Source organism: Psittacula echo (genome assembly GCF_963264785.1).
Source record: "Psittacula echo genome assembly, chromosome: 13".
In the NCBI taxonomy this organism is placed as follows: Eukaryota; Metazoa; Chordata; class Aves; order Psittaciformes; family Psittacidae; genus Psittacula; species Psittacula echo.
This window is the reverse complement of record NC_137749.1, coordinates 10,387,566-10,414,294: the sequence shown is the minus strand read 5'-3', so window position 1 is coordinate 10,414,294 and position 26,729 is coordinate 10,387,566. Positions and strand designations below refer to the sequence as shown.

The 26,729-nt window shown below is 41.7% G+C and overlaps 1 protein-coding gene across 2 annotated transcripts in view; it reads left to right on the top strand.

Annotated features, from left to right (window-relative positions):
• Positions 1 to 26,729, top strand: part of BCR (BCR activator of RhoGEF and GTPase) — a gene marked incomplete at its 5' end in the record, with an annotated part of 92,092 nt that overhangs the window by 22,212 nt on the left and 43,151 nt on the right. For both annotated transcript variants that reach the window (XM_080628520.1, XM_080628519.1), the window contains one exon: positions 24,560 to 24,744. In XM_080628520.1, the coding sequence (XP_080484646.1) occupies positions 24,560 to 24,744 (185 nt within the window). The remainder of the gene's footprint in view (positions 1 to 24,559; positions 24,745 to 26,729) is intronic.

The window sequence follows — 26,729 nt, the reverse complement described above, 5'->3', positions numbered from 1 at the left end:
TTCCGTTACCCCCTCATTTTCTTGAGTCCTTTTTTCCATGCTTGCTGATGCCCTCCACTGGGAGTGTTAGAGGAGAACTCCCTCCTCCCAGCCCCCACACCTCTCCCCTGCAGCTGCCAAATGAGGCAGGCACAAAAGATGTCTGTCTGCTTGCTTGGAGGGCACAGCTGATGGCCCAGCAGTGCCTTAGAAACTTATGCTCTGCTACAGGTGCTGGGAAAGGGGGGAGCTGGGTCCTGGAGATCAGCAAACACTCTGTTGCTGTGTTCTTGGGAGCTGTGGGGAATTCCTGGATTTTTATCTGCTGCAGTGAGGACCAACAGGAAGGGTTCTTTCCACCACATACACACTACGAACCCTTTGGATGTTTGGCCCTTTTCTGTCCAGTGTAGCAAGATGGGTTTTTCTCTGCCAGATACATAGATCTGTTTGTGAAAGAACTGCAGGTTGATTTTAAAGTGCATTTGTTGAGGTTGTTGTGTGTCTGAAACAAGAGTTATTTCCTTTTAAATGGAAGATTTTGGGGGCTGGTTTGCTCTTGAAAAGTTCTGTGCGTTGTCTCGGTGGTATTCTGTCATTTGTAAATACCCAAAGGCGTTAGTGAAGGTAGTTGTGAGCTTTCCATAAGAAACTTACCCTAGAAATACATGTATTTTAATTTACACATTCTGAACAACACTGCCAATGTTCTACACAAGAAAGGTATTTTTCTTTTTAGATAGAAAATGTTTGGATGCTGCAAGTTCAGCTCTGATTAACGGCTACTTGGATCAGTTTGAAATTAGTTGTAAAGTGTACAGGCAGACTTTGTTCTTCCATATTTGTTTAGATAGGGAAGGCTGGGGGTGATGGGAAGTAGATGTGTGGAGGACACAATATTATTTTTGATTGTGATAGGGATGTGGAGAAGTCCTTTGTGTAAAGGCTGGGGTAAAGGAGCAATCATCTTTGATAACAGAAAGACTTTGTCTGTAGTCCTTGTGTTTAGCGACTGCAGAGTGTGCTGTGCTATCTCCAGTTACAAAGGAGTGAGCTAAGAATATCGTAAGATATGACAGAGAACATCCTGCTTGTGTTTTGAGAAGAAAATGGTCACCTCATTACACAAATATAGTTTGGATTTATAAAGCTTGAGAAAATTACAGCTTGGACAGACTTTCATTGAAAGCTCAGCAGATGAAACCAAACCGAAGTTTTCTTATTGTGTTTGGTTTTGCTGATAAGCTTCATATATCATCTGCAAAGAAACTTCTGATGGCCAGGAGCACAATGATGCCTGGCTGTCCTCGTGTTCACAGACAGCTCTGGAACTTGCACATCTGAAGTCAGTGCCACGCATGATGACCCTTAATATCTGTTACTATGTTTTATGGTTTTCATTTAGCTTTGTTTCATTCTACCTGACAAAACATGAGGTGTTCTTGCATTGGCTTGTTCTTTTCCCTCAGTTTAGTGGTAACCACACCCAGAGTTCAAGTCTCAGCACACTTTACATTCCGGAGTCTTTAACTGCTGAAATACTGGCCAGAAAGTACCAATAATTCTGGAGGGTATTTAAGTTCTGGAGAGGTTGGCTTCTCTACCTGAGTTTGAAGTATCTGGGAATGTGCTGTAACCTTGACAATTGAAATGTGTCTGTCACGTACACCTGTGAAATCATGGGAAAAAAAAAAGAGGTTCTTCAAAGCTCTGCCTGGTATATTTGAAACATTGTCTGGGTAAAACTCTGATTTAGAAAGTCCTTGTAGTACCAGCTCTGAAATCCTGTTCATGTTTCGTGTATTGATTTGTGCATGTGAAGATAAAAATAAACACATTTTTTTCTCAAACGAAGTTGGTCTGAAGAGTATGACACCATTTATTTAAGTCTGATTTGAGAATGCTTTAAAGCTGAATTGTTACAACTGAATCAGTATGTTTCCTTACGATGGTGGTTACTTAGGGATACCCTTTTCATGGGAGACCTGTCCTCTTTTAGCTGCAAAGCTGGGTTTGTAAATGAAAATTAATGGAATAGCTTGATAGAATATCTGCATCTTTCAGCTTACTTTTCTGACCATTTCTTAGCCAGTCCAATCTTGCAGCTTAATCAAGGTCAGGCTTCGTAGTGAAGCTGCAAACTGGTATGAGACAAGGGTGATTTATTAAATTAATTGACTTTGGGAAGGCCTCAGTAACAGGATTTGTTTCTGAGCAAGAGGCCAGACTCCTTGTGCTGGCATAGCAGAGCAGTGTTTGCACAGCACTATCCTACTAGAAGCAAGCTGTGACCTCTCCTGCCAGGAGCTGCTCCTTCCTGCTTTTCAGTGTCCACTCCTCTCTGGGAATGTAAGTCTGCTGTGATCAGAGCTAAGACTGTAGAAACACCTACATAATTTCTTAACTGTACATTGCAGAAAAGCAGTATGTAAAGCATTTAATATTGCTGCTTTTTTCCTGTAGTGATTTGTAACCTGTGAATATGCATGGGCCCATCATCAGGCAGGTTCTTCATTTGAACTGGCATCCATCCTTTTTGTTCTGCATTGCCTCTGGGGTAATAATTCTCGAAATCATCTCTATTGCCCTTGCACTCCTTAGATGTCTACTTAAAGAGAAACATGGCTTGTCCATTGTCCCTTCAGCTTGATGCCCTTGCTATCACTGTAAGGTGATGCAGAGGTAAAGAGGTTTTTTATCACTGCAGCAATCTTCAGGCAGCTGATTCTTCTGGTGGTGAAAAACTACTTCATACTCTCCAGGAGGCTAATGCCTTCAGAATTTGTTGAATAACTGTGTTATGACTGCAGCCATAATGAGCTGTAATTGCAGACAAATGCATGTACAGGTTGGTGGCTGACACCATTTTTGTGCATGCATAATGTCGTTATCTGTGTTCTTTTGGGTATCTGCTGCGCTCTGGTTTTACTTGCTCTACTGTAGCAATGTTGAGAGTCCTCTTCTCTAGAAAATCAGGTTTTATAATGTGCTAAAAGCAAGACAGATACAGTCCTTCAGGTGTGCTATAAAAGATGTAGTTCTGATGTTAGTTTGCTGTGCACATATCATCAAAACTTTTAAATGCCTTACAGAGTGTGTTAATTCTTTTGTTTTCTTATTGTATTACCATGTGCAGAATAAGTTGTGGGTCAGTGGTAAGGTCTTCTTGCATTTGTGCAGTGCATAAAGTGTGAATTCATTCTAAATTCTGTTTCAGGAAGAGATACACAAATGATCCACTGACATGCTGATGTTTTGGCGTTCATTGTTGTCCATATGCATATGATGTAAATGAGTTTGTTTAGTCAGCATAAGAGCTCTGACCCTATAAGCCTTTGGAACTGCATAACTTTTTCCTGTTTGCAAAGTGTGCAAGGCTTGTGTGGAGTGGTTTGGTCCCCTGGAACATCACATCTTCCTGTGCCACAACTTCCCATGAAAATATTGGCTTGAAGGTGAAAGTTTCCCTTCCTCAAGGCAGAGTCTGTGCAAAGGCCTAACATATGCCTCCTCTTCCAGGCAGCGTAAGGAGGGAAGGGCTCCTACAGAGCTTCATGCAGGCCCTAATTTCCCTAAATATTTAATTGCATGGTGTAGATTACTCATTGATGTGTGTGTGGTGTGGTCTTCCTTATCTGTGTATGCTGCACAGAGTGTACTGCTTATACAGCCCCTGAGCATACTGTGTAACTTGTCAAATCTAAACCAGTTTTCAATGACTTGCCCCAGGGTTACTCCTTTTCCTCACTGAAGGGTACTTTCCTACTTATTTTAATTACAACTGTTTCTTCATTCTACTTTAAATAAAATACTATATCTTTTTTTCTGAATTGACAGGCATGTTTGTAGCACTCTGTTGGGAGCATTGATTAAACAAAATATTTGGATTTGCTTATCTAAGGGCCTTATTTTACAGAAACATTAGAAAGAATCAAACTAGGTCTGTAGGATCTGCAGATCCTAGCTATACATAGTTCTATAGATATACATATATAGATATACATAGCTCTACATAGCTTGTGCATACTGAGGGCATCTTGCTTTATGCCTTTGTGTTCCTGTAGCAGTTGTTTTGTTGTGTTTTGAATTGGATTACTTTGCAGGCTACTTTCTTGTCTTTTCAGGAGCACATGCTCCAAAGCACCGGAGTTTTTGACTTTTTAGTGTTTCTTCTAGTGTTTTTTGGTGTATCTTCTACCCATATGTTCTGATGTATAATCCCGCGTTCTCAAATGATCTTCAAGAATCCTTTTTTTTTTTTTTTTTTTTTTTTTTCAGGTAGGTATAATTTTTTTGTATTTCTTTGTTCTAGCCCACAAATATCTCAGACTTTTCACAGAGGCCAGTTTTTGCAGTTTCTGAGGGAGAGACCAGACCAGTAAATTTTTAAGCCTACAGTAAGTATTTCAGTGAATTATGTGTAGGAATCACTTCAGGAGTTCAGGTTAGAAATATCTCTGAAATGTAAACTATCTGCTGAAGATCAGTGCTGACAAGCATCCATGTAGACAAGCATCCACATAGGATTTGAATTAGCAAGAGAAACCAGCTTGAAAGTGGTAGCACTGAGAAAAACTACATAAAGTACTCGGCAGCATTTAGATGAACAGAGCACATTCTTCCAGTGCAGAAACATTGTCTCGGCTGTTTGACTAAGAATTTCCAAATGCACAGAATTGCTTTCTTGTATCTCATTTCTGAGACCTTATTTTATCACAAGTCTAAAGCTGGAACTCCAGTTTTAAATTGACAATTACCGTGCTGTTGGCTCCCTTTAGGAATGTGTCAACAACTTAAAAGCATTGGAGAATGACGTGCAGGAGCATAAAAGGGACGCACAGTTGCTGAAATGGGTTTAGGAACTCAGTTATTGTGTGTTTCTCAAAATGCTGTCTGTCTTTTAATCCAGGAGGCAGGTTTTTCTCTAGTAAGATCTGCAGGTGATGTGGGTGCAAGATAGAAAAGAGCAAATTTTAAAAGTGTTTCTCTTCCATTATAGCTTAGAAGGCAAGAATTTAAGACTTGGCACTGCCATGCAGTTTGGAGTACGGTGTCTCTGCTGATGGGCAGCAGCATATGCAGCTAAGGTGCACCAAATAACTTTTCATACACCCTTCTTAAATTATACCGTTGTATTTTGGGACAAAATAAGAGGCAGGACTTAGGAATTTCCTGGCTTTTGCTGAGCACTAGGACTACAGTATTTTTTTTAAAGTATATAGTAATATACAGTATATTTTTAAGTCATCCCCCTCTTCTTTTTTGCTCAGTCCCCTCTGACACTTTTGAGTGTTGCTACCTGCGAAGGGTAAGATGGCAAAGCTTCCTCATCTGTTAGACTGTAGCCTTCAAATTCCTTTGTGTTAAAGGGAATTAATATGGCTAAAGGCTGGCTTAAAAAGCTTTTCCAGTACGTGTTGCTCTCTGAAGAATGGTTCTGCAGAGCAGCTATTTGCCCTCAGTTTTGCTAGGGAGGAGAACTAATTTTTTTTCCTGCGGAATTGTAAGATTTGGTTACTTCCTGAGCCTAAAATAACGTGCTCTGGTGCTTAAGCCCTGTTAGCAGCTGAGACTGGCTGAAGAAACATTTGCTTCTACTCCTTAACCTGTCAAGTTTTCAGATTCTCCTTGCTTGTGCTCTGCTGGTAGAGACCAGGTGGAAAATAATAAAGCCCCTGTGCTTATCTGTGGTCAACATTGACTGGAAGGGAGGGCTTATCTCTTCTCCCCATGCGTCCTAGAGGAAGCCAGGCTGAAGCAGTGGATCCCATTTCTTAACAACAGGAAAACCCAGAATTTAACTGAAAGGGAATGATTGATTGGAAAAAAACAACCAATCAACTAACCCCCCCCCCCCCAAAAAAAAAAAAAAAAAAAAAGCACCAAATAATTGGGATTGGTGTCAAGAGGCTGAAGCTGTATTTGTGACGTGCTGAGGTATGGCAGTGACCCAGCTGCCTTCCTGCTGCAAATACAGGGCTCCTGGAGCTGTGGAAACTACTCAGGCTTAACCAGCAGTCTGGTTCTGTGTGCTGGAGGTCAGAGAGCATCATCCTACAGATGGATTTTTATTTATTTATTGAACTTTCATTCTGTAGAAGTGTGCATAGCAGGTTTTGGCTCAGCAAGACTCCAGATTGTCTTTATACAGCCTGTGTGTGTGTGAGTGTAAGGATAGTGGAGGGATATGTACAGGAGCTGGATTAGTCTTTGTTAAGCTTCCTCATGTTGCAATACGTTGACAGTGGATGTGACGTATCCCAGAGCATAATTTTAAGAGAAATTAAGAGGATGCGTGAGGAGGGATTCCCTCATACAGTGACCTTCCTACCTGTAAAGCTCCCAAAATAATGTGTTCAAGAAGATGCCAAGTCAGTTACTGTATAAACTTGTCCAAAGCCTGGCTGCACTGGCATCCCCAAACTCGCACTGAAGGGAGTGCATAGGGAGAAAAACTATAGTCACTGTGCATTTGGAACTGATGCAGGTATTTCTCTATGCCCTTGCAGAAGCTTTGATTAAAGGATTGGTAGTAGGAAAGGTAAGAGAGGAATAAACTGTGGCATTTGGAACAGCTTGATTGAAGAATAGCACGTTGTGGCTTGGTGATGATGGGGTGTATATAAGACTTTGAGGGTCTTGGATTCATGTTCTTTTGAGCTTCTGCCGTGATGCCTGGTGGTGTTTTGCTTGTTTCTATAGCAACTTAAAGGTGTCTAATTTTCCTTGTCTCAGAAACCTGTTCCTGAATGAAGCTTTGGAATTTTCCCTCTTTGCAATTGAATGATTTGGTCCTTAGCCATGTGAACGATCCTGATTCACTTACCAAACCCTCCCTGCTCTGAGAATTGATTTGCTGTGTATGTGCTTTCTGGCGAGTGGCTCGCCTAAGAAAGGTTGAGTTAATGTCTTCTGTAATAACTGACTTTTGCCCAGAGATCTCAAAATATTTTGTTTTTCCAACTTTTACTTTAAAGTTCCAAGGGCAAGCAGATATTATCTCAGTTCAAAAATGGAGGAATTCAAGACACTGCTGCCTACTAACCTGGTTCTTCATAAAGTCTAACTGTTCGCTGGCAGTACCTGATACAAAATACCCTGATCTGCTTAGCTGTTGTCTGTCTGTCACATATCTTAATAGTAATGAATGAAATAATAAATTTAGCTAATCTGTACATTTTAGAAAGATAAAAAGTATTGGAAAAACTTTGTTTTTTGACAAACAGCTGCATTTCTAAAATACTGGGGCTCATTCCTATATTACATTAAAGGAATTGCTGTCCCAGATGGTTAAACACAAAGGGATTAGTTATACAGCAGGATTCTGACTCGTATTCTCTTAGTAACCATGATGCCATGCTGTCAAACCTTGCAGAACTTTTCCAGGGATTGCTTTGAATCACTGTCATTTTTTTTTGTCAGACTTTGTACATATGCAAGATACAGAGAAGGACAAGTTCGCTGGGCCACTTCTCATGAATAATGAACTGCCCGAGTGATGCTGGAAGTAGCGACAGGTGTTGCCAATTGCCAGAGCAGTCTGATTGCATTCAGATAGCTGTAATGTTGCAAGCAATTGAATTCAAATTACTGGAATGCTCCTGATTTCCAGCAGTCTTGGAGGTGTGGAAAGCGCTTTCTGCCTTGGATTTCCTGCATGCCAAGACTTTCTTTTGCCAGCTGTCATTCTCTGAGAAACCACCTTCTCTTTGCCATCCTGTCTCTCTGGATTGAATTCTCTCTTTGTCACCAGTTCTACTCTTCTTTTCCTCCTCAGTTTGAATTCTTGTTCCTACACTTGCAGACAGAAGCATACCTAAATTAAGCTTTAGTTTTCCTAATCTGCAGTTCTAGCTCACTTGGTGCAAAGCTATTTCCCTGTTGGTTTTATCCTTTGTGGTGGAATTTTGATATAATTCTTATGTTACCAGGATCATCCATTAACTACTACCAGGAGAAGTGTTAACTCACATGCATGTATAATCTATTACACAGCTGACATTAAATGTGTTCCCCATGTAAGGAGGAAAAAGGTTTTAATTCCTCTAATGTAGTAAAAAATGTCTGGAGCTAGGAATTCCCGAGCCTTTGGATGGAATACTGAAGGAGGATTCGGAAATTATTGGGATTACTTGCTTGTGCAGAAAAAAAGTCGTTTGATGGGTTTCTGTTTAAAGCAGCTGCTTTTTAATGACTTCTATTTCAAGCTTTTTCTTCAGTCTTCCATTTCTTCTGGACAGTACTGTAGAATGTCTGTGCTCTCTTTCTTGTAAGTAATGACATCCCAAGAAATACCACTTCTTTTTCCATGTGCAAGCTCTTTTCATCCCTGAGAACCTTGCTCTGTAGGACCACTCTCATGGGCTCTGCTATTTAAAGAATGGAAGAGGTTTTGGCACTGGATGCCATTGTGTATAATGCCTCCCGTATCTGGCATGAGAACAAAGGGAAAAACCTGTCATTGGGAGCAGGGAAATAGGTTTGACTAGACATGTTGTTGTGTTGTAAGTAATTAAATACATAAAATAAGTAGCTGTAGTAGTGGATTATGCTGGTTTTCAGTTACAAATGGTGAAATTAAATGGGAACCTGTTACCATTTAAAGAAAACTAGGCATGAAGGGGTCATCCAGGGTGGTTCCCTCCTTCCCTTATATCTAATTCAATAACCATGGACAGGGGGGAGAGAGAGACATGAAATACCCAACAACCAGATGGGGAGTAACCGCTGACATAAAGGCTTCTATTCGTGGCTTCTTCCCCAACTTCTTGCTTCCTTTAAATATAGATATTTTATACACAACATTTGGGCCTATCAGTTGAGCTGGTCTTGGTAGGTTTAAAATGGGAACGTGGTGTTTTGAGGCTAGGCACTAAACCACAAAACTGGCTGAGGTGATTGCATGGTGCCTAAAGCTTCCTGGCACATGATGCAGCCTTGGCCTCCCATTGCTTGCAGGCCTCCAGATGTGGAGGGCTGTGTAGTCGACCCACGCTGTTGCATCCCTAGGATCTCTGTAATGCATGGACAGCATTCCGTAGGCAAAATGGATTATTAATAGAATTTGAAGGAGGTGAGAATCTTACTGGATGTGTCCTCTTCAAAGTTTCTCATGAAACTCCATAGGGCAACCTGCTGTGCTGTAGGCCAGGCGTCCTGGCATCGGTACAGCTATAGGCTGTTTTACAAAAGTGCTTGAGACAGTGGAATAGGAATATTCACATACTAGAACTTTTCCAGCCTTAGCTTAGCAGACCTTGTGGGCTAAGCAAGAGGCGTCTGAGGTTCTTGGAGGGTACCAGGCAAGAAGGTTTACATTCTGGTCAGAGAGAAGCAATGGGGACTGGTAAGCCTGTCCTATATAGAGGGCAGATTAGCGAGAAAATACTGTTACTGGAAGAGAGGGACATTTTAATTCTGGCCTGTTTATATGCCTGAAAGGTGAGCCTGGGTTTGAATACAAAATTGTATATCCAGAGGGAAGCTCATTTTGCAATGTGCTCATTCCAAGATTTGCTGAGAAGTGGGTTTTAAACACCTGCCTTTTGAACTCACAAGCTTTCTTAATGTGTGCTACTGCACATCTCTCCACGTTCCCCACTATAAGGCACAGCATGATTGCCTACTTGCAAGTGCCGGTGGGATCTGCTGGTTGGTTACATGCACCTGGTGAAAAGGGCACTGATCAATAATGTCCTCGTGAGACCAGTTCATGGGATGCCAAGACATGTGATGGTCTCTCGTAAGTGCTGGTTCCACTTGTGCCATTTGCCTGGCCCGGACTGGAAGAGGGGGGAGCCTAAGCTCTGTGTTTAAGGGGTGCTCTGGGGTTAAGCTCTGTTTGGTGTACTGCTAGTTAATACTGTCATTTGAGAGGACATGCTGTTGCAGTAACTACTTTTCCCTGATTCTCAGAGGGCATTCATCCACAGCAGTGGGCTGTTGTGCCTCTGTTACCTAGAGTCTGTGTCATCTCCTGACACCTTCTGCTGGGAGAAGTGCCAGCCTCCTCTAAAGAGCCCCCTCTGACAGTGGCTGATAACCAGTAATCCCTTTGGAAAAGTGTGTGCACTGTAAGACTGTTGTGCTGCAGATCCTGCTGTTACTAAATTTTGCATTTCACCCTTGGCTTTTTTTCAGATCCCGTGGGGAACTTGGTTTCCAAGAAGCAGCTACAGAAAAGGAATAGTGGCTGCTCTTTGCTAGGGACCTATCAGTCAGTGCTCATCCTTCCCTGTGGAAGGGAGGCAGCCATGGAAGGAGACTCACGTTAGGCTCAAATCCTTATAATCAAGACACCACAGCAGCAGGAACACTTTGTGGTTCTCTATTAAAATAGTCTCTTGTGTGAGCACTACAGGTCTTGAGACTCTCACTGCCTTTGCTTCTGTGAGCCTTTGTGCCTCTTTGAGCTGATGTGCATGATATCAAGTTGACTTCAGGGTCAGTTTAAGATTAAATCTCCAAGCTTTAGAAGAGGGACCTGGCAGTTATAAGGTCCTGTCGTGACTCATAGAGAATAGGGATGGTGATTAATGTTGAGCAACCAAGTCCTGTGGTTAACATCCAGTTTATGTGATGTCTAGGCCACCATACAGCTACACTTTGACAAGGGTGAGCTGTGCTTCCTCCCCTCCTTGTTATTGCCTTATTTGTCAACATCAGACACTAATCATAATCAGAAGAGAAACTCTTGCAGTAGAGTTGGACAAAATGTGGATCCTCATCTTCCTGTTGAAGAGGGGCATAATGATCAAAGGCAAGAGACCTCATCCACTTGACATAGAATTGAGGACTGGGTAATCTTTGAGTGCTGTTTGGTGGACACAAGGGTATGCTGGCTTCACCTAGGAAGTTCTCACCTTGCTAAGAACTGAACCTAGCCTTCAGGTTCATGAAAGCTTTGTTAAGCTTCATTACTGAATCTGTTAAGATTCATTAATACATGGGGTTCATCAGTGCAGGTGCTTATGAAGCTTCATGTTTTATCTTTGCTGTTACAATCAGGAGTCATTTGCGAAAGGAATGAGTTGTCCTTGTTTTGTTTCTCTTCTCTCATTGCCATCTGTTAAAAAAAAACATAAACAAAAATGAGGCTATTCCATCATTTTTCATCTCTATTAGGCTGCTGTTAAAAAACAGCTTGCCCTTTATAAAATAATCCGTTGATACTGACGTCCAGCTCATTTTTATTTTAGGACAGAATGGGCATGTTTCACTTCCTGTAGCTCCTTCTGCGTGTGGCCACTTGTGGTCCACAGGCCCTGTGTTACTGATGTGAAACTAACAGCTTCAACGGTTGTGATTATTAAGAGGAAGAAAATGCCTGCGGGCATTTGTCATCTCTGTTGTGTGAACTGTTTCTTCCATTACTACTTGATGTCATTCTCTGTGGCATCTTTAACACCTGCTGTTTTTACAGTTTATGCTTTCTTGATCGAAAGCTTCTTGGCCAAGGATCTAGGCTAAAATTTGCTCAAGTAGCTTGGGTCTAAGTCTAATTTTCATTAATTACTCAGATATATGAGGTACCAGTGTGGTCCCTAAAATTCTCCATGTCCTGTACCAGTTAATTAATCCCTTTTTAATTCATCTTCCCAAGATACCTTCCTCCTTCTCTATTTTCAATGGTTTTTGGTTTAGGAAGAGAAATGAGTTTTTGGGACAGAAAAGGTGCCTCTTGAATGTGGTGGTTGTTTTGTAAGAGTGATGTTCTGAACAGGGTTTCCATTGCCACATACAGCCTTTGTAATAAAATGTGCCCACAGTGCTAGGTGGTTATGTTTTAAGGACTACATAAAATCTGTACTGTGGCACTTTGAAGAACTAAAGCTAATCCCAGGTTAAAGTGTTCTTCTTTTTTTTTCTGGTTTGTCTTCCATTCTGGCCAAACCCTACTCCTGGGGCAGGAACCAACTTTGTACTTTATGCAAGTAGATATCCTGCTTAGCACATCAGATACCTAGTCCCATATAGCAAATTACAAGTAGTATTTGTCTTTCTCCTGTAGTAGTATTGACAGGAGTATTGTTTTGTCTTTGTAATTCTTCAGTTATCTCAAACCTGTCAAAGTGTACAGGTCTGTCAGACAGTATAGTTGTTGTTTAAAAATGCTGCTGCAAGTTCAAGTGAAGCATTAATCCAGGAAACGTAGTGGCATGCAGAGATTCTGTAGAAAATAGTTACTGTGCTGGTGAACAGTGTCTGCTCTGTGCAGCTTGCAGTCTGAAACGTCACAACTTCTATTTCAGGGCTGTGTCAAATTGCTTTAGGGCTGGACCAAGCATCAACACAACACGTCTTCCAAGTTTCTGTAGAAGTCCTAGTAAAGAGTATCTAAATATAGTGCTGATGTACAAGTGTTCCTTTATTTTTCCCCTGTTGTGTTTTCCTTGCTTCTGGTTGTACATTTATTCCATTTAAAGAGGGTTAGGTTTTTCTCTGAAGTTTTCACTCAAAATATTTGACTACCTACAAACATGATGTGAAAGACAGGAGATTAAAACAAATACATACATTTCCTATAAAAGGAATGAAGGTATGAAGCAACTAAGCTTTAGAGCAGCCAGCAGGCCACAGCTGTGCTGCATGGAGGAGCACAGCCATCCTACTGGGTGTGTGCTCTGTTACTAGCATAAACATTAGCTGTACATAGAATCTACTCAGTTCAGAATAAATATCTGTGCCTGGTTCTTTTTTTTTGTTTTTCTTACAAAATGGTCAGGTCAAGTCAAAAACCATGGCCTGGATCCTCTCTCTCTGATTGGGGGTGGGAGAGAGCATAACTGTGAGGATTTCTTCTGTTTGATCCTCTTCCATTAAGCAGTTTATTCCATCTAAGAGATTTCTCTGCTTCTGGATATGCCTCTGCACTCTATAGTTGACATCATTCCTAAATCAGTTGGTTCAGGGGTAGGTGGTGCTAGCCACCTACCTATTGCATTGGCTAGCTTCCAGTGCAATGCAAATTGATGTGTTAACCTTACTTGAATGAGGCCAAAGAATCCTTTAGGTCTCTGCCCTTCCTAAGGTGTCTGGTCAAGATGCTGAGACCATACAGAATCATAGAATCATAGAATAGTTAGGGTTGGAAAGGACCTTGAGATCATCTAGTTCCAACCCCCCTGCCATGGGCAGGGACACCCCACACTAAACCATGTCACCCAAGGCCTCATCCAACCTGGCCTTGAACACCGCCAAGGATGGAGCATTCACAACTTCCCTGGGCAACCCATTCCAGTGCCTCACCACCCTCTCAGTAAAGAGTTTCTTCCTTACATCCAATCTAAACTTCCCCTGTTTAAGTTTGAACCCATTACCCCTTGTCCTGTCACTACAGTCCCTGATGAAGAGTCCATCCCCAGCATCCTTGTAGGCCCCCTTCAGATACTGGAAGACTGCTATGAGGTCTCCAAGCAGCTTCTCTTCTCCAGGCTGAACAGCCCCAACTTTCTCAGCCTGTCTCCATATGGGAAGTGCTCCAGTCCCCTGATCATCCTCGTGGCCTCCTCTGGGCTTGTTCCAACAGTTCCGTGTCCTTTTTATGTTGAGGACACCAGAACTGCATATGAGTATTTGAAATGCATTTGAGCACAAAGTTCTATTATCTCTCTCCCCACATGAAGGGCTTTTGGAAGTTCTGTGTCTGTGGCTTGAAGACTGGATTTTGTCTCAAAAAATCTTTGAAAATCTTACCCTGTTGTAGAAGCCTCTCAGGAGAAGTCTGGTGTGGATTCCTTGCACATCATCTGCAGTACAGCAATAGTGCAAAGGCTTCCCTAAGGCTTTCAGCAGTTATTGCTGTTTTCACAGGTAAGTCCTTGTCCTGCTTTGCCCTCTTCTCCTGTACCAGCTGATGTGAGTTACAGCTTCTGAGTGCCCTTGAAGTGTGTGTGGCAGTTCCAGCTGTCTGCACAGGCTCTGATCCTGCTTGGGTCTGTCTCTGCATATCTGCACCTCCTCCTGAAGTCTTAGGGAGCACAGGAGCTCAGTTCTTGGCCTTGGTGCAAAGTTATTCAATTAAACTACTTTGTGACTTCCTGGGTACAAGTGCTCTAATAATTTGCTTTGAGAAGGTACTGCCTGAGCAGGAGCTCTGCTTTGTAGATATGAGATTGGGTAGAGAAGAAAGAATCTGGGGACACCATCATCTAAATAGGTTGTTTCATCTTAGTTGGGACTGTTGTGGTCCTGTTTTCATTTGAATTAAATTAATTGGTGGTTTAGTGCTTCCCCTTGGCATGGCTTCAAAATAGCTTGTTGGCTCATTCATGCTGTGGGATGGCAGGGCTTAACAAAATGGTGTTACACATCTGTGTTACCAAAATAAGATCCCACTTATTCCATATTTTGATAAAATCTGAATGGCAATAAATCAGTCAATGATGCTGAAGTGTAAAACAGCACTGTTGGTGTCTGATGGAGTACACCACGTGATCTGAGTGACAGGTCTTTCATCTGCTCTTCATATTCTCTGTGAACTCTGACCAGCACCACTATGCTGCTTGTTTGTGAATCATGTTTTTCTAAGCTTATTCTTCACAATCACAGTAATTAGAAGGCTTCCACTTCTAAAAGCAGATTCTGTAAAGAAGCACACAGTTTGGGAAGAAAGGTGGTGTCAGGCAAGAACTTATTAGCCCAGAACAAGCCTTGATATGTGACCCCAGCTACCTTCGTCTTATCTAGTAGTTTCTAGGGAAAAGAGATGGGGAGTAGATAGTGTTTATTAATGCTAGAAGGGAGCTGTGTGCTACCTTCAGCATCTTCAATTAAAAGCTCCTATAACTACCTTGCCATGGTTATGAATGACAAAGCTGTTGTTTTTTCTTTTCCAGCCAGCTGACAGGAAGACACTGAGCTTGGGCAGCAGCTGTGTTCAGAAAAGGTTGTTAGTGGTGTAGGCAGAGCCATCTGCATAGCAAGGCATTTAGCTTGGGTTGCTTGTTCTAGGCCAATATGGTAAATCAATAGCTTATGGTTTTTTGGGTTTTTTCTACAGTATAGCAAGAAAGATGGTGGCTGTTTTTGGCTTCTTGGTGTTCCAGTGCTCTAGTGAGAAACCAAAACAATATGGGGATAAAAGCCAGAGCAGCTTGTCCTGAAAGGTCTAGAAACAGCACAGTGTTCTTATCAGACACATGCGTTGGGTTTTTTTTGAACAGACTTTATTACCCCCACTGCCTAGGGCCGGTCCTCCCTTCGCTTCCAACAAAACTGCCAGTTCAGTTCAACTCTTGTTTTAACAGGTGCTTTCCTCTTTGCACAGCAGGACTTTAGATCTGCTCTAGTTAAATACAGGAAATGGTATCTATACATCATGGGTTTCGTTGTTAACAGATCATGCTGTGACAATTGATTCATTTAGTTTCTATTAATTTTCTAATCTCTTCTGCTTCTCTGGAGATTCCTGTTGCCAAATGTTTGAAGTGGCTGCAGAACTCTGAGACAACTGTGGAGAACAAAATAGTAAATAGTATGCTGATTATGGCTGGAATTTTCGTCCATTCACCTGGCAAATGATAAGCGCACACTAGGTATGAGAGAAGCAGCCCTCCCAGTGTAGTTAGTACATGCAGTTTCCTTTTAGGCTTTGTTTCTAGGGTTTGTTTTAGAAAGGAAATGAAAGCCAAAGTTTGAGCACAGCAGTAGTACTGACCTGAACATTTGTTCCATGCCACCTCTGTGCTGTTATGCTGATACACTGTGTGGAGATGATCAGTAGAATGGAATAAGGAACTGCTTTGGATTATAAAATAACACCCTTTCCAGTTTTAAATTTAGCTTAGCCAGCTCCTGGTTTGCTGTGCTGCCTGGAAACATGTCTGTTAAGGGACAGTGGGAGAGACATGGATAGGAACCTACAAAGTGAGTGAAGACTGCTCAAATCCTAAAACTTTAGCTCTCATATTGCATCCCCTGCTTTTGTTGGGAAATAGTCGACTTCTGGCTTCTTCTCCTTATAGCTGTGTGTCATTCATTGGTGTTTACTTGTTTGGTTTTGGTTTGTTTCTGGTTTTTAACCTTATTTTTCATGGAAACCTTTTCTTTTTCAGTCAGCTTGCACCTCTGATCTAGTCAGTGCTAAAGCTCCTGGTGCCTTTGGTGCATAGCCACATGGACTTATGAATGTATCTTCTTGTCCATGTGTTTTTATACTGAAAGAAGTCTTTAATTAGTAACGAGGTCTAAAATTTGCTTTCTGCCTGTTAGACTTGCAGTGAATGAGAACCGTTTAACTTGGTACACAACCCTGAGTAAGGAATGGAAAGGAGAACTGAAAAGGTGTTCCAGTTTGCTCTGGGAATTATTTTGCCAAGAACATCCAGTGGCCTGACTGCCAGCACGAACTGAACATGGAAACCTTTGCAGCCTGCCTGTGAAAACAGAACAGGGGAGAAATCTAACAACATAGATCTTGAATGAAAACAGATTCACTTCCTGCTCTCTCCAAGGCAGGAGTCTAAGAGGTATTCATCTGTGTTATGGGGCATTACATTGTGCCATATGACTTAGTGGTAAACATTTAGGAGAAGGAATAAAAAGAAGAAAAAAGGCAACAGGAGTTTCACTGGTTTGGCCCTGCCCTGTCCTGTGAGTTAAGTATTCTCACGCTCTTCCTTGAATGGATAGTACCTGTATAATTCAGGCCTGACCAGAATTGCTGTCTTTACCTGTTGACAGCATATTTGCAGCCAGTCATGCTGGGAACATACCTCATGTATGTGTGTGTTTACTCACTGGTGTTTAGGGCTCTAAGTGATGGTGATTAAACCTTTTAAGTGCCTTGGAGGGCATGTAGCAGCCAGTACAGCATAAGTCTTGTCAGCTGCCAGAGAGAAATGTGCAAGTCTTGCCTTCTGCGGTAAGTATGGGTAACTTTCTTTCCCAGTGTTACTTACATACAGCATGCTTGTAGTATATTCTGAAGTTTATAAATTGCTGTGGAGACACTCTGTATTTGAAAGGCCACATCTTCTAAATATGTAACCTTTTTTACTTTTCATTACAACGGTTATCATCAGTCGGACTCTTCTGTCTAGTTTATGATGTGCAGTGGTTGTGCTTCCCTCCGAGTATTTCAGCTGGAAACTGATCCAAGTGTCAGATGTCTTAGGGAAGTGGGAATTTACACCTCTGCTACTCTTCCCTTGCTGACCTGTGTGGCATGCACTGTGTCAAAGCTTGTCTGAATGTAATGTGTGGGTGACAGCTTGGTCTACACTCCTTAGCATCTAGCACTCCATGGTTGCTAAGCCAGAGCTGTCTGAAGCAAAGATCAGCAGTGGGGAAATTGGGCTGGCTGGCAGAAGGAAAAGCTTACAAATTTGCATACTACAGTGCAGCCTTGTCTGCTAAAAGATGGACTCTCCTGGATGCTTCCTGACTTTTTCTCTCATGATAACAACTCTTGTCAATAGCCTTAGTGAGCAGTTCTTCCTGTCCTGTGTGAGGATGCCTCAGGCTTCCCAGAGATGGAGAATGGTCTCAGTAGTCCCAGCTTTTATATCATGGCTGGATCGTGGACCCTCACTCTGCATGGATATTAGATCTGTGTGAATGTTAAACCTGTCCCCAGGAAAACGCCAGTCAGAGCAAAATGCAGCAGCATGTCGTGGTAACAGACTGCTACAAGCAGATTAGACCTGTCCTCTAGTCTGTGCATGGACTCTTCATGGAATATATGGGCAGATTAAAGAACTCTGATTTTCTTTTTTAGATGTTTAATAATGTGGGTTTGATACACCTCAAAGATTAAAAGTGGACTGCAGTCCATTTGTCACCTAAAGACTGAAGTGTGCTGTCTGCTACAAGGATAAAGCTCAACTGTGGTAGAGACAGAAGTTTCTTGGAGGTCTCCTAGGGGAGGGAGGGTGGAGAGAACCCCCTACTGTCCTGCTGCTTCCATATGCAAGGTACATTGCTTTCTCCTTCTGCTATCTCAAAAATAAGATGCAGTTCTCAGTCTCTGCATGCATGCATATATGTACACTGACATGTGCACACACAAACACACCTTTACCCTTAAAAGAAAATGAAACATTGGGTAAAATTTCTATGTGTCAGATATTTGTTTCTGCCACTTAACATGCTGCAGACAGAGAGAACCTGTTACAATGGGAGAGGGGAGGATGCAAACCTCAAATAAATATGGGAAATCTGCTGAAGTTCTGGATTCACAGAACTCCTTTTTTTGTTGCTGTATAAGCTGTAGTTGTCATTCTGAATACATAGCTGGACACTGGAAACCTTCCTTCCTGGGGTACTGTTCCCCTTTTGTCCTATTTCCTAATGAGTGCTTCATTGCAGGTTGTCAGTCTGCAGCACACTTCCAGAGCCCATTTCATGCCTGCCTGCAGAAGGGAAACAGCAGCTTGGCTGCACTGCATGAAACTGCTGGTTTAACTCTGCCTTGGTTTTGTGTGCTGATTGATGCTTCCTGTGAGTGGTCTGTGTTATATATTTCACTGCAGTTCTGCTTCTGTAACCCATGCTTCTAAAGACCTTCTTCAGCAATGGTGAGCAACATCATCCTCTGTGGGCATTCTTCTTCTATGGCAAATGATGGGGGCCTTGTAGGAGTCTCAGCACTGATAGTTGGATTCTCTTCATGTGCTTAATGGAGAAATACCACTTGAGGCCATAGGCAGGCTTAGAGTTAGCTTTTGTTTCCTTTTGCCTTTCTGCTTTCATGCTCATCTAATACTAAAGGATGAGTTTGTGAAGTAATGGGATTTGTTGCTGCTAAATGAATTGGGTTTATATATGAGTGAAGACTTCAGGTTTCACTATGCATCTTTACATGTAGGTGTACTGTCTTTACATAGAGAAGAGATACAGAGCATGAAGGAGATGGTTTGGAACCTGTTTAGCATTGTAGCAGAGCTTTTTCTTCATCAGTCTTGAGAAGAATAAAGCCATAGGGATATGGCATGATCTTTATTCTGGGACAGGCTCCTAATACAAGTAGACAGCATAATTATTGTTTGTGGATCTCAGTTCTGTGCAAAAGTGTAGAAGGGTTTGGAGATGATGATTCAGAAGGTATCAAGGAAGTAAACAAGATGTTTAGTTTCCCATAGTTTGACTCTCCTGTGTTTTTAGAAAGTGCTGCTGTAGCCCCTAGGCAACTGCATTCACAGCCCATTCCACACCAAAGTACTTCTACATGTGCTGGGCCTGAATCCCTAATTCCTCTTCAAGTAGCCTGGCCAGCACTAAGAAATAAATGACATGATTCTGTATTGTTTATCACCAAGCAGACAGTAGTATGTAAAAGCTGGAGCTAAGGCTGGTAAGGCATATTGGTAACTTAAAGGTTACCGTAAGGAGGGGAAAAAAAAAGAGGGAAGTGGATTTAAGTCTTGCATTTTGGTAGCTTATCCCCAAACCAATCATGTAAATCTCAGGAATTGACTCAGCTTCAGCCTAAAGGAAACTCAAGCAGTGTTTTGCTAATATGATGTCTTCAGTACATCATATTCATGTACGTCCACCCTTGAACTACCATGCATATATCCTTTCTGTTTGGATTTCTGTGGCATGAGCTAGATCAGAGAGCTGATCCAGCTTAGAAAGGAAGATACTTTTCTTTGAGCTGGCTGAGTTCTTTATCTGGACCGTAGACATCTGTGGGGTTGCAGAATAAAGAGGTAAGAGGGGAAAAGGCCATGCAGTGGTTTATGGCTTGGTGGGGGAAACCTTAAACCTTATTGCTGCCAAGACAATGCATTGTCAAACTATGGCTTCACACGTTCCCTGGCATAGAAACACACAGTCTGAGGATGCAAACTGCCTTTGCTCTCTTCTGCTCTGCAGCTGCTGGAATGTTTTTGGAGTGAGTATAGACATTACAAACTTGTGCTAGCCTTGGTACCATCTACAATGAAACCACAGTGATGTGGGGCTTTGGCATGAGGTGCAACTCCCTTCCCCCTCTAGGATTGTAGGTATTTACTTAGGCAGGCAGGTCTGAGCTGCTGCAGCTTCACTGTTCCTTTAGCGGGATTAGCTGAGCACAGTTAGCTTGGAAGCTTCTCTGTGTGCTGCTGTTAAGTCTCTCCAGCAGCTATGCATGTTGTGATGCTGTGAAAGTATGACGCATGCATTGAACCATTGTGTGGCCCTGGATTAGACACAGCAAATCTTTCTTTTTACTTACAAGTGAATTTCTTTTTCCCTTCCTGCTTTCAAGTTAGATGTGTGACTGGATTTCATATTCCCAAAGAATGAACGTGGCACCCAGCGGGAAGGGTGTAGGCAAAAGGACAAGGGATCACTGTTGCTGTGCTATCCCTGAGTGCCAGTGCATTTGTGACGAACTGTAAATTTGTTAGATTCTTCCTTACACCCAGCCAGGTGGAATTTGAGGCAGTGAAGGAGAGGAGCAGTTTAGAAGAGGGGACAAACAGGAAAATAAAGGAATACTAAGTTTGAGAAAACCAAAAAAAAAAGAAAAAGGGATAGACATGAGAAAGGAGGTGAGAGGATGGAAGCAGTAACTGAGGAGGGAGATGGTGGAACAGACTCATAGAAGCTGGCGCAAAGCAAGGCCAGGGAGGGTCAGAACCAAGAGTGGAAGTAAATGAGGTTTTTAGCAGAATATGTGAGTTGGTGATGAACTATTGTAGTAGCCCCAGGTAGTTCATTGCACCTGAAGATTGTGCTGGTGCAGGAGATGGGTACTGTGAGAGAATGTCAGAGGGTCAGTGGTAGAGATAGCTACTCACAGGTGCTGAGGGGGTCATTTCTATAAGTCACAGCTGCTGCTCTTCTCTATGGATTGGGATCTCCTACAGGTTACCCAAAGAGGAGAAAGGGGGCCTGCTGGTGAGGTGAGAGAGGTATAACACGTTTAGTAGTGTCCTCAGTATCCCTCACTGGTGCTCTCTCAATACAGCATATATGAGCACATCATCCTGGCATGCCTACCTTAGTTGTCCTTGGTCAGCAGTTGTCATTCCTGTATTTCATCTTTCTCTCGTTTTGATTGCTCTGTTACTGATGATTTGCTGGCTGGCTCTAAAAGGAGAATAATAACCCATTTAATGCTCACCCTGCCTGAGACACTGGCTAAGAAACAAGAGCTCTTGCTTGGGCCAGGCTGCTGTCTCCATTGCCATCTAGAATAGCAGCACCTGGAGCAGCTGGAAGTGTCTGAGCTGGTGAGCTCTTGGCTCTAATCAATTTGCTTTGCTCTTTTTGCTCACAGGTAGAGCCTGAACAGCCTGTGCAGCATTGTGAGGGTTTAGGATATCTGAATAACCTAGTTTCCCTAGCAACAGTGGTCTCTCTAATCACAGAGATAAAAGTCTACCTCTGTTATTAGCGTTAAGACTTGCATAGTATATCTGGCTACAGTAATACTTAGCTTCTGTTGGGAAAAAAATGATAGAATAAAAGCAAGAAGGTTCTTCCACCTTGGAGATAATTGAAATCTCCATAGGTAGATTTCAGTGCTGCATGCAGCAGTAATAGAAAGAATAGGGATTATAACTACCTCTAAGCTTTTTAATGTGTGAAGGATCCTTGGAGGATACAGAAATAAAGTTTTAAATTCTGTGTGGGGCTTTCTATGCACAGATCTCATGGGCAGGCTGTGACACTGATGGATTCATTACTGGTTGAGATGTGTTATTTTCCTTTTTATGGATAGGGAGACAGTGATTCAAAGGTAGACTGAATCTTGTTGCAGAGCTAGGAATAGATCTCCTCTTCTGAGCCTAAGTCCTCCACCTGCTCTTGCCTTCAGTTTCTCTGATAAACACATAAAGGTTTGCCTGTGCAGTAGGAGACAGAACATGTTACGGAAGGTAGAAGTGTGAAGCCTGCTTTTTAGCAGGAGAAAGTGAGGAAAGTGAAAACACTGTGATTCACTGCAAGCCTTTCTGTTAATATATTTTAATCTACATTCACTCCTCCATTAACAGAAGTGGAGAAAACTATAAATTTTGAAAGCAAGCATTGAGAGTGAAAATAAATATTCCTGCCTTAATTTCTGCACAGCAACATGGTCCTGTTATGGCATGTGTTCAGGAGGAGCTGGTTTGGATAAAAGTAGTTTGAAGAAACTTTTGAAGGGAAGCAAAACCTCTTGCTTGACCAAAGCATGAAGCCTACATAGCACCCCGTACTGATGTTCCTCCTTGAATAATGCCAGCGTTAAACTGTAAGCAATACCTTGCAGGCTTCTTGGGTTAGAAAGTTGCACCAGGCACAGCTGAATAGAAGACAGGTATCTGTACTCCTCCACCAAAGTTACATGGTGTTAGGGTTTTGTGGTGTGGAGTTCTTTTTATTGTATGTTTTAATATGGCATAAATAGTGCAGAGATGCAATGAGACACCTAGCCTCCTTCCTCTTTTTTATTCTGGTTCATGTAATAGTCCCTTAACCATCTGGCCAAACCGCAGAACCATCCATCCTGTGTGTGAGGAGGGTACCTGTACTTGTTCTTTTCAGTGTTCCCTTCCCTGTTTGGTGGGGGCCATTCTGTCTTCTCTTTTGCATTCTTCTACCCAAGGAGCCTTTGAAAATTCCAGCCTGAGATGTGTTTGGCTTTCAGGTGTAGACATTGTGCATCTTTGGGGTATCTGAAAGCTCTTCTGGTTGTGACTGAACATCCTTATTTCAGCAACTCCCTTTCAAGCCCCCGTTTACCAAATCAACTTAATAGGGTGTCTTCTGGATGGTTGGGGAGCTCTGGAAACCTCTAACATCTAGACAAAAGTCTCTTCCAGAGCACATGTACCACTTCTCCCCCCTGCTCCCCATTCCTGTGGTCTTGCTCAATCTAATGAGCATTTTGAGGAACTCTTGAGAGCTTCTTGAGCACAAGGTGATACCACGAGTGGGTGGGTGACATAAAACTCATTGAGCTTGTTAAAATAATATTGCCATAGTCCTTCAGCAGCCCCAAGGCCTCATATATAGCTGTTCTTTAGCTGGGTGGTATTTGGTATGAATCAAGACAGAGGCTCACTTCTACAGTGGGTTTATTGTTGGGTTTTCAGTATGTTTGCGTAAATTCCCTAGCCCAGCTCTCCCTCCTGAATAAGCCACATGGATCAAGTTTTATTCTGTTCCGCACAGAGTTCACATCCTTTACTGGAATGAGTCATGCTTTAAGTGAGTTTAGTGTGAGGGAGGAAAGTGGGCTTTAAAATGTTACTCCTCCACCCTGCCTTAGTGATGTATAACACGATTATTAGTATGCTTGGCAGCTGCTGCTTAGTGCGTTCACAGAACCTGGATATTTGTGAAAACAAGTAAAAGTTAGTTCTACTTGTGTTCAAGTGTGAATTTAATGCATTATTTTAAACTTGTAAGACAAAAACCCCCTTTTTTTTTGTTTGTTTTTTATGTGTGACTTTGACTTCCAAAAGACTCCTTGCTATTGTAAAAGTGGATCTAGCTTATCTCCCTGTGGTTATTTTTTAGTCTGGGGGGGAAGAGTGGTGTTTTGTGTCCTGTAACTGGAAGAAGAGGAACAACCCTACCATTTAAGTGCAGCCATGCATGGCTGTTCCTGTTACATGTGGGACATGTGGGCATTGACAGGTGAAAGTGCTTCCCAGGCCCATGTAACTTGTATGTAAGGTTGTCTCCAGCTTCTCTCAAGCAAGATGTATGTGAGATGGTGCCACTGTACTGCAGAAAGCAAGTTTTGGTCTTCTTGTTTATATTTCTTTGTGCAAAGAGGTAAAAGACCTTTTAACCTATGGTACAAGGAACTGCTCAGTGTGTCTTGAACATAGATTTTTGCAGAAACAGTCTCTGTGTGCAGCTACTAGAGATACCAGAACCAATTTTACTACTCATCTTTCCAGCATAAGTTCCTTGATATCTCATACAGTAATGGTTAATTTGATTATTCATACCATATATTCATGATTGGTTTTGGTTGAATGGTTTGTTTCTATTATTTGGGGAGTGGTGGTGTAGGAGGGAGCAGGGTGGTGGTTTGTTCATTTGTGTAAGGAGTTAGTCTTTAAATGGAGGAGCAGGCAGCCAGTATAAGAGGGCCTCTTAGGATTTTATTTTTAACAGTAGGCTGGTCCACTTGACATGTAAGACCTTTCTTTCCCAGTCCTCTTGTTCCTGAGAGGTCTGGAATGAGTTATGTTTCTCCCCATAGCTGTGTATTATCTAGGATTGCTAAACAGGCAGGAGCATCATCTGTTCTTGTTCTGTGTTAAAAACCAGGGTCTGTTACCCTAATGCACTACATTCCTAACCCCAGACTGTGTAACTTTGTTGGAGCCTGCAAAAGGATTTGTTTTTATGCTGATGCTTTTGAGGGAAAACTTGAGGGAAGGAGGTGTAATTAAATGAACACAGATTTTAGATACTGGAAAGGACTTTACGTTTTAGAACTTAGAATGAGTGAAGTGAACGTTTGGTGCCAAAATGAGTGTCATTAAATTTACACCTCCACTTGATGTATATTTAGCTATCACTGACTCTGGCTTTGCTGATAAGTAATCATAATAGGTGGGAGGCAGGCAGTGCCTTGGTTGACCAGCCTATCTCCTGCCCAGCTTGACTCTGACCAGACAGATTTTTCTCCTGTGTTTTCCAGATGCTTCATTCAGTGGCACACCACCTAGCTATGCCTATGATGCAGACCGTGCTGAAGAACAGAGGCGACATCATGATATGATGCCCTATATTGATGACTCGCCGTCATCCTCACCCCATCTCAGTTCCAAGAGTCGGGGCAGCCGAGACACCCTATCTTCAGGGTCTCTGGAATCTACAAAATCAGTGAGTTCTTTTCTGCCTTTTTTGAGTCAGCAAAGTCTTACAGGTTTGCAGGGGCTAGAGTGCTTTAACAGGGAGCAAAAACAGGGACTACCTACTGTAGGACAGATTACCTGACATAATATAGCAGTGCCTGATTGATATTGTAGATTTAAAGCTAAACTGAGGTTTCTAGCTGATGCTGAGCCTGAACTTCAGGGATGAGTGTTGTGTGTCTGCTTTTTAAGCCTCAGTTTTTCACCCTTTGTGAATTTTAGTGGAGAGAATCAGTGATTAATTGCTGTTGAGAGGGTCTCTAAATACCAAATATTTTGGAAAGCAGACTCTGAAATAAAGCATCCTACATTATGATGTTCATACATCTGTGCACGTGGTTTGTCATTGCCTTTCACAAGGAAAATAAGAGTTGTTTTCAGGTGGACTAAAGGCTTTGATAAAACATCTAGAATATAAGATCTGTTTCCCTCACCCTATGAAAATGGAGTAAGTGGAATTAAAACTGCCAGTTCTGGAGTATGGTTACTTTGGGTAGCAGGTGGCCACTTATAATAAATTTGACTCATCACTAAATAGCTATCTATATAGTCTATGGTGGATAAAAAGTTCAGAAGAGACCACCTAGCCTGACCTGTGGTTTGATGTGGACCTTCAGGATATCCTGCCTTAGTTTTGCTTCAGGTTCAGTATCATGGAACTTAAGGAAAATTTCTGGTTTTGTTTTTACAATAGCCTTGGTAGACTCCGCTGTTTGCCTTGGTAAATAACTCTTGACTCTGCTGTCTTCAGTCAGAAACATCTTAAAAGTTTCAGCTTAAGTTAAGTTGTTTGACTTTCAACCTTTGTTTTTCTTTATCCTTCTTCTGTTGTAGAGAACTCAATCCTAAGGTGCTGTTTCCCTGAATATCTTTGTCATCTGCAAACTTCTGGTTTCCCCAAGTCATTCATAAAAAAGCTTAATAGCACAGAGACAACTGTCACTTCCTTCCTAACTGTATTTCTAAGAAAGCGTAGCCAAACAACCTTGAATTCCCACATTGTAAATGACACTTTGAAATCTGTCAAGTGACTTAGCTTATGTGTTGCCTTTGTATTGTTCTATCCTATTAATCAAGGTGCCATGGGAGAAGAAGATGGATATTTTACAGATATCGGTGTATATGTAGATCTACACCATCAACTTTATCAGACAGGTTTTTTTTTTTTTTCTTTTGCATCAGAATGATTTCAGGAGTTGTGACACATTCCACACACCATTGCTACTTGGAATTAATTATATACATCCTTCTATTACTCTTTATTGGTTAGTGCCAGATCATATGCTTCCTTACTTTTTGTAGGTTGTATGTTAGAATGAGAAGCCTACTTGAGGCAGTGTTCTTGTTCTTTTTTTCTCATTTATATAAATGCATTGTCAAGTTATCGTCAAGCATTATCATGTACATATGTTATTATTTGCTTAATTTTATTTGAATATAAAGTATGGAATATAGTTAGCTTCTCATGCTTTAATTTATTAATTCCAAGATACTATTTTTATGTCTCAAGATGAGAATTCTTATGATATGTAAGAAGCTTTTGAATGACAAAATGGTCGTTAGTAAATTCAAAAGCTCTAAGAACATTTTAATATTGGCTTGAGATTTCCAAGTTACGTTTCACAGGATGAAGGAAAAATGCTGTGTGTCTACATACGGCTGAGGGTTATCTGCAAAGAACCACTTGTCATAGTGCCTGTGACTGGAGGCCTGGAAGAGACACTGCCTAATATTTAATCTTGTTCTTTATTTATTTGAATATTTTCTCATAAGCATTTAACAGTAATTAATTTCAAAGTTATGTTAATGATGTTGGAAGCCTGCCTTTTTAAAGATAGATTTTTAATATAAATGGCAGATGTTGCAGATGTTTTATGGCTTCCAGAAGAAAGGGGTGTCCTGATAGAGATTAGACTTCTAATCATGAACCTCAGCTGCTTCATATGATCCTGC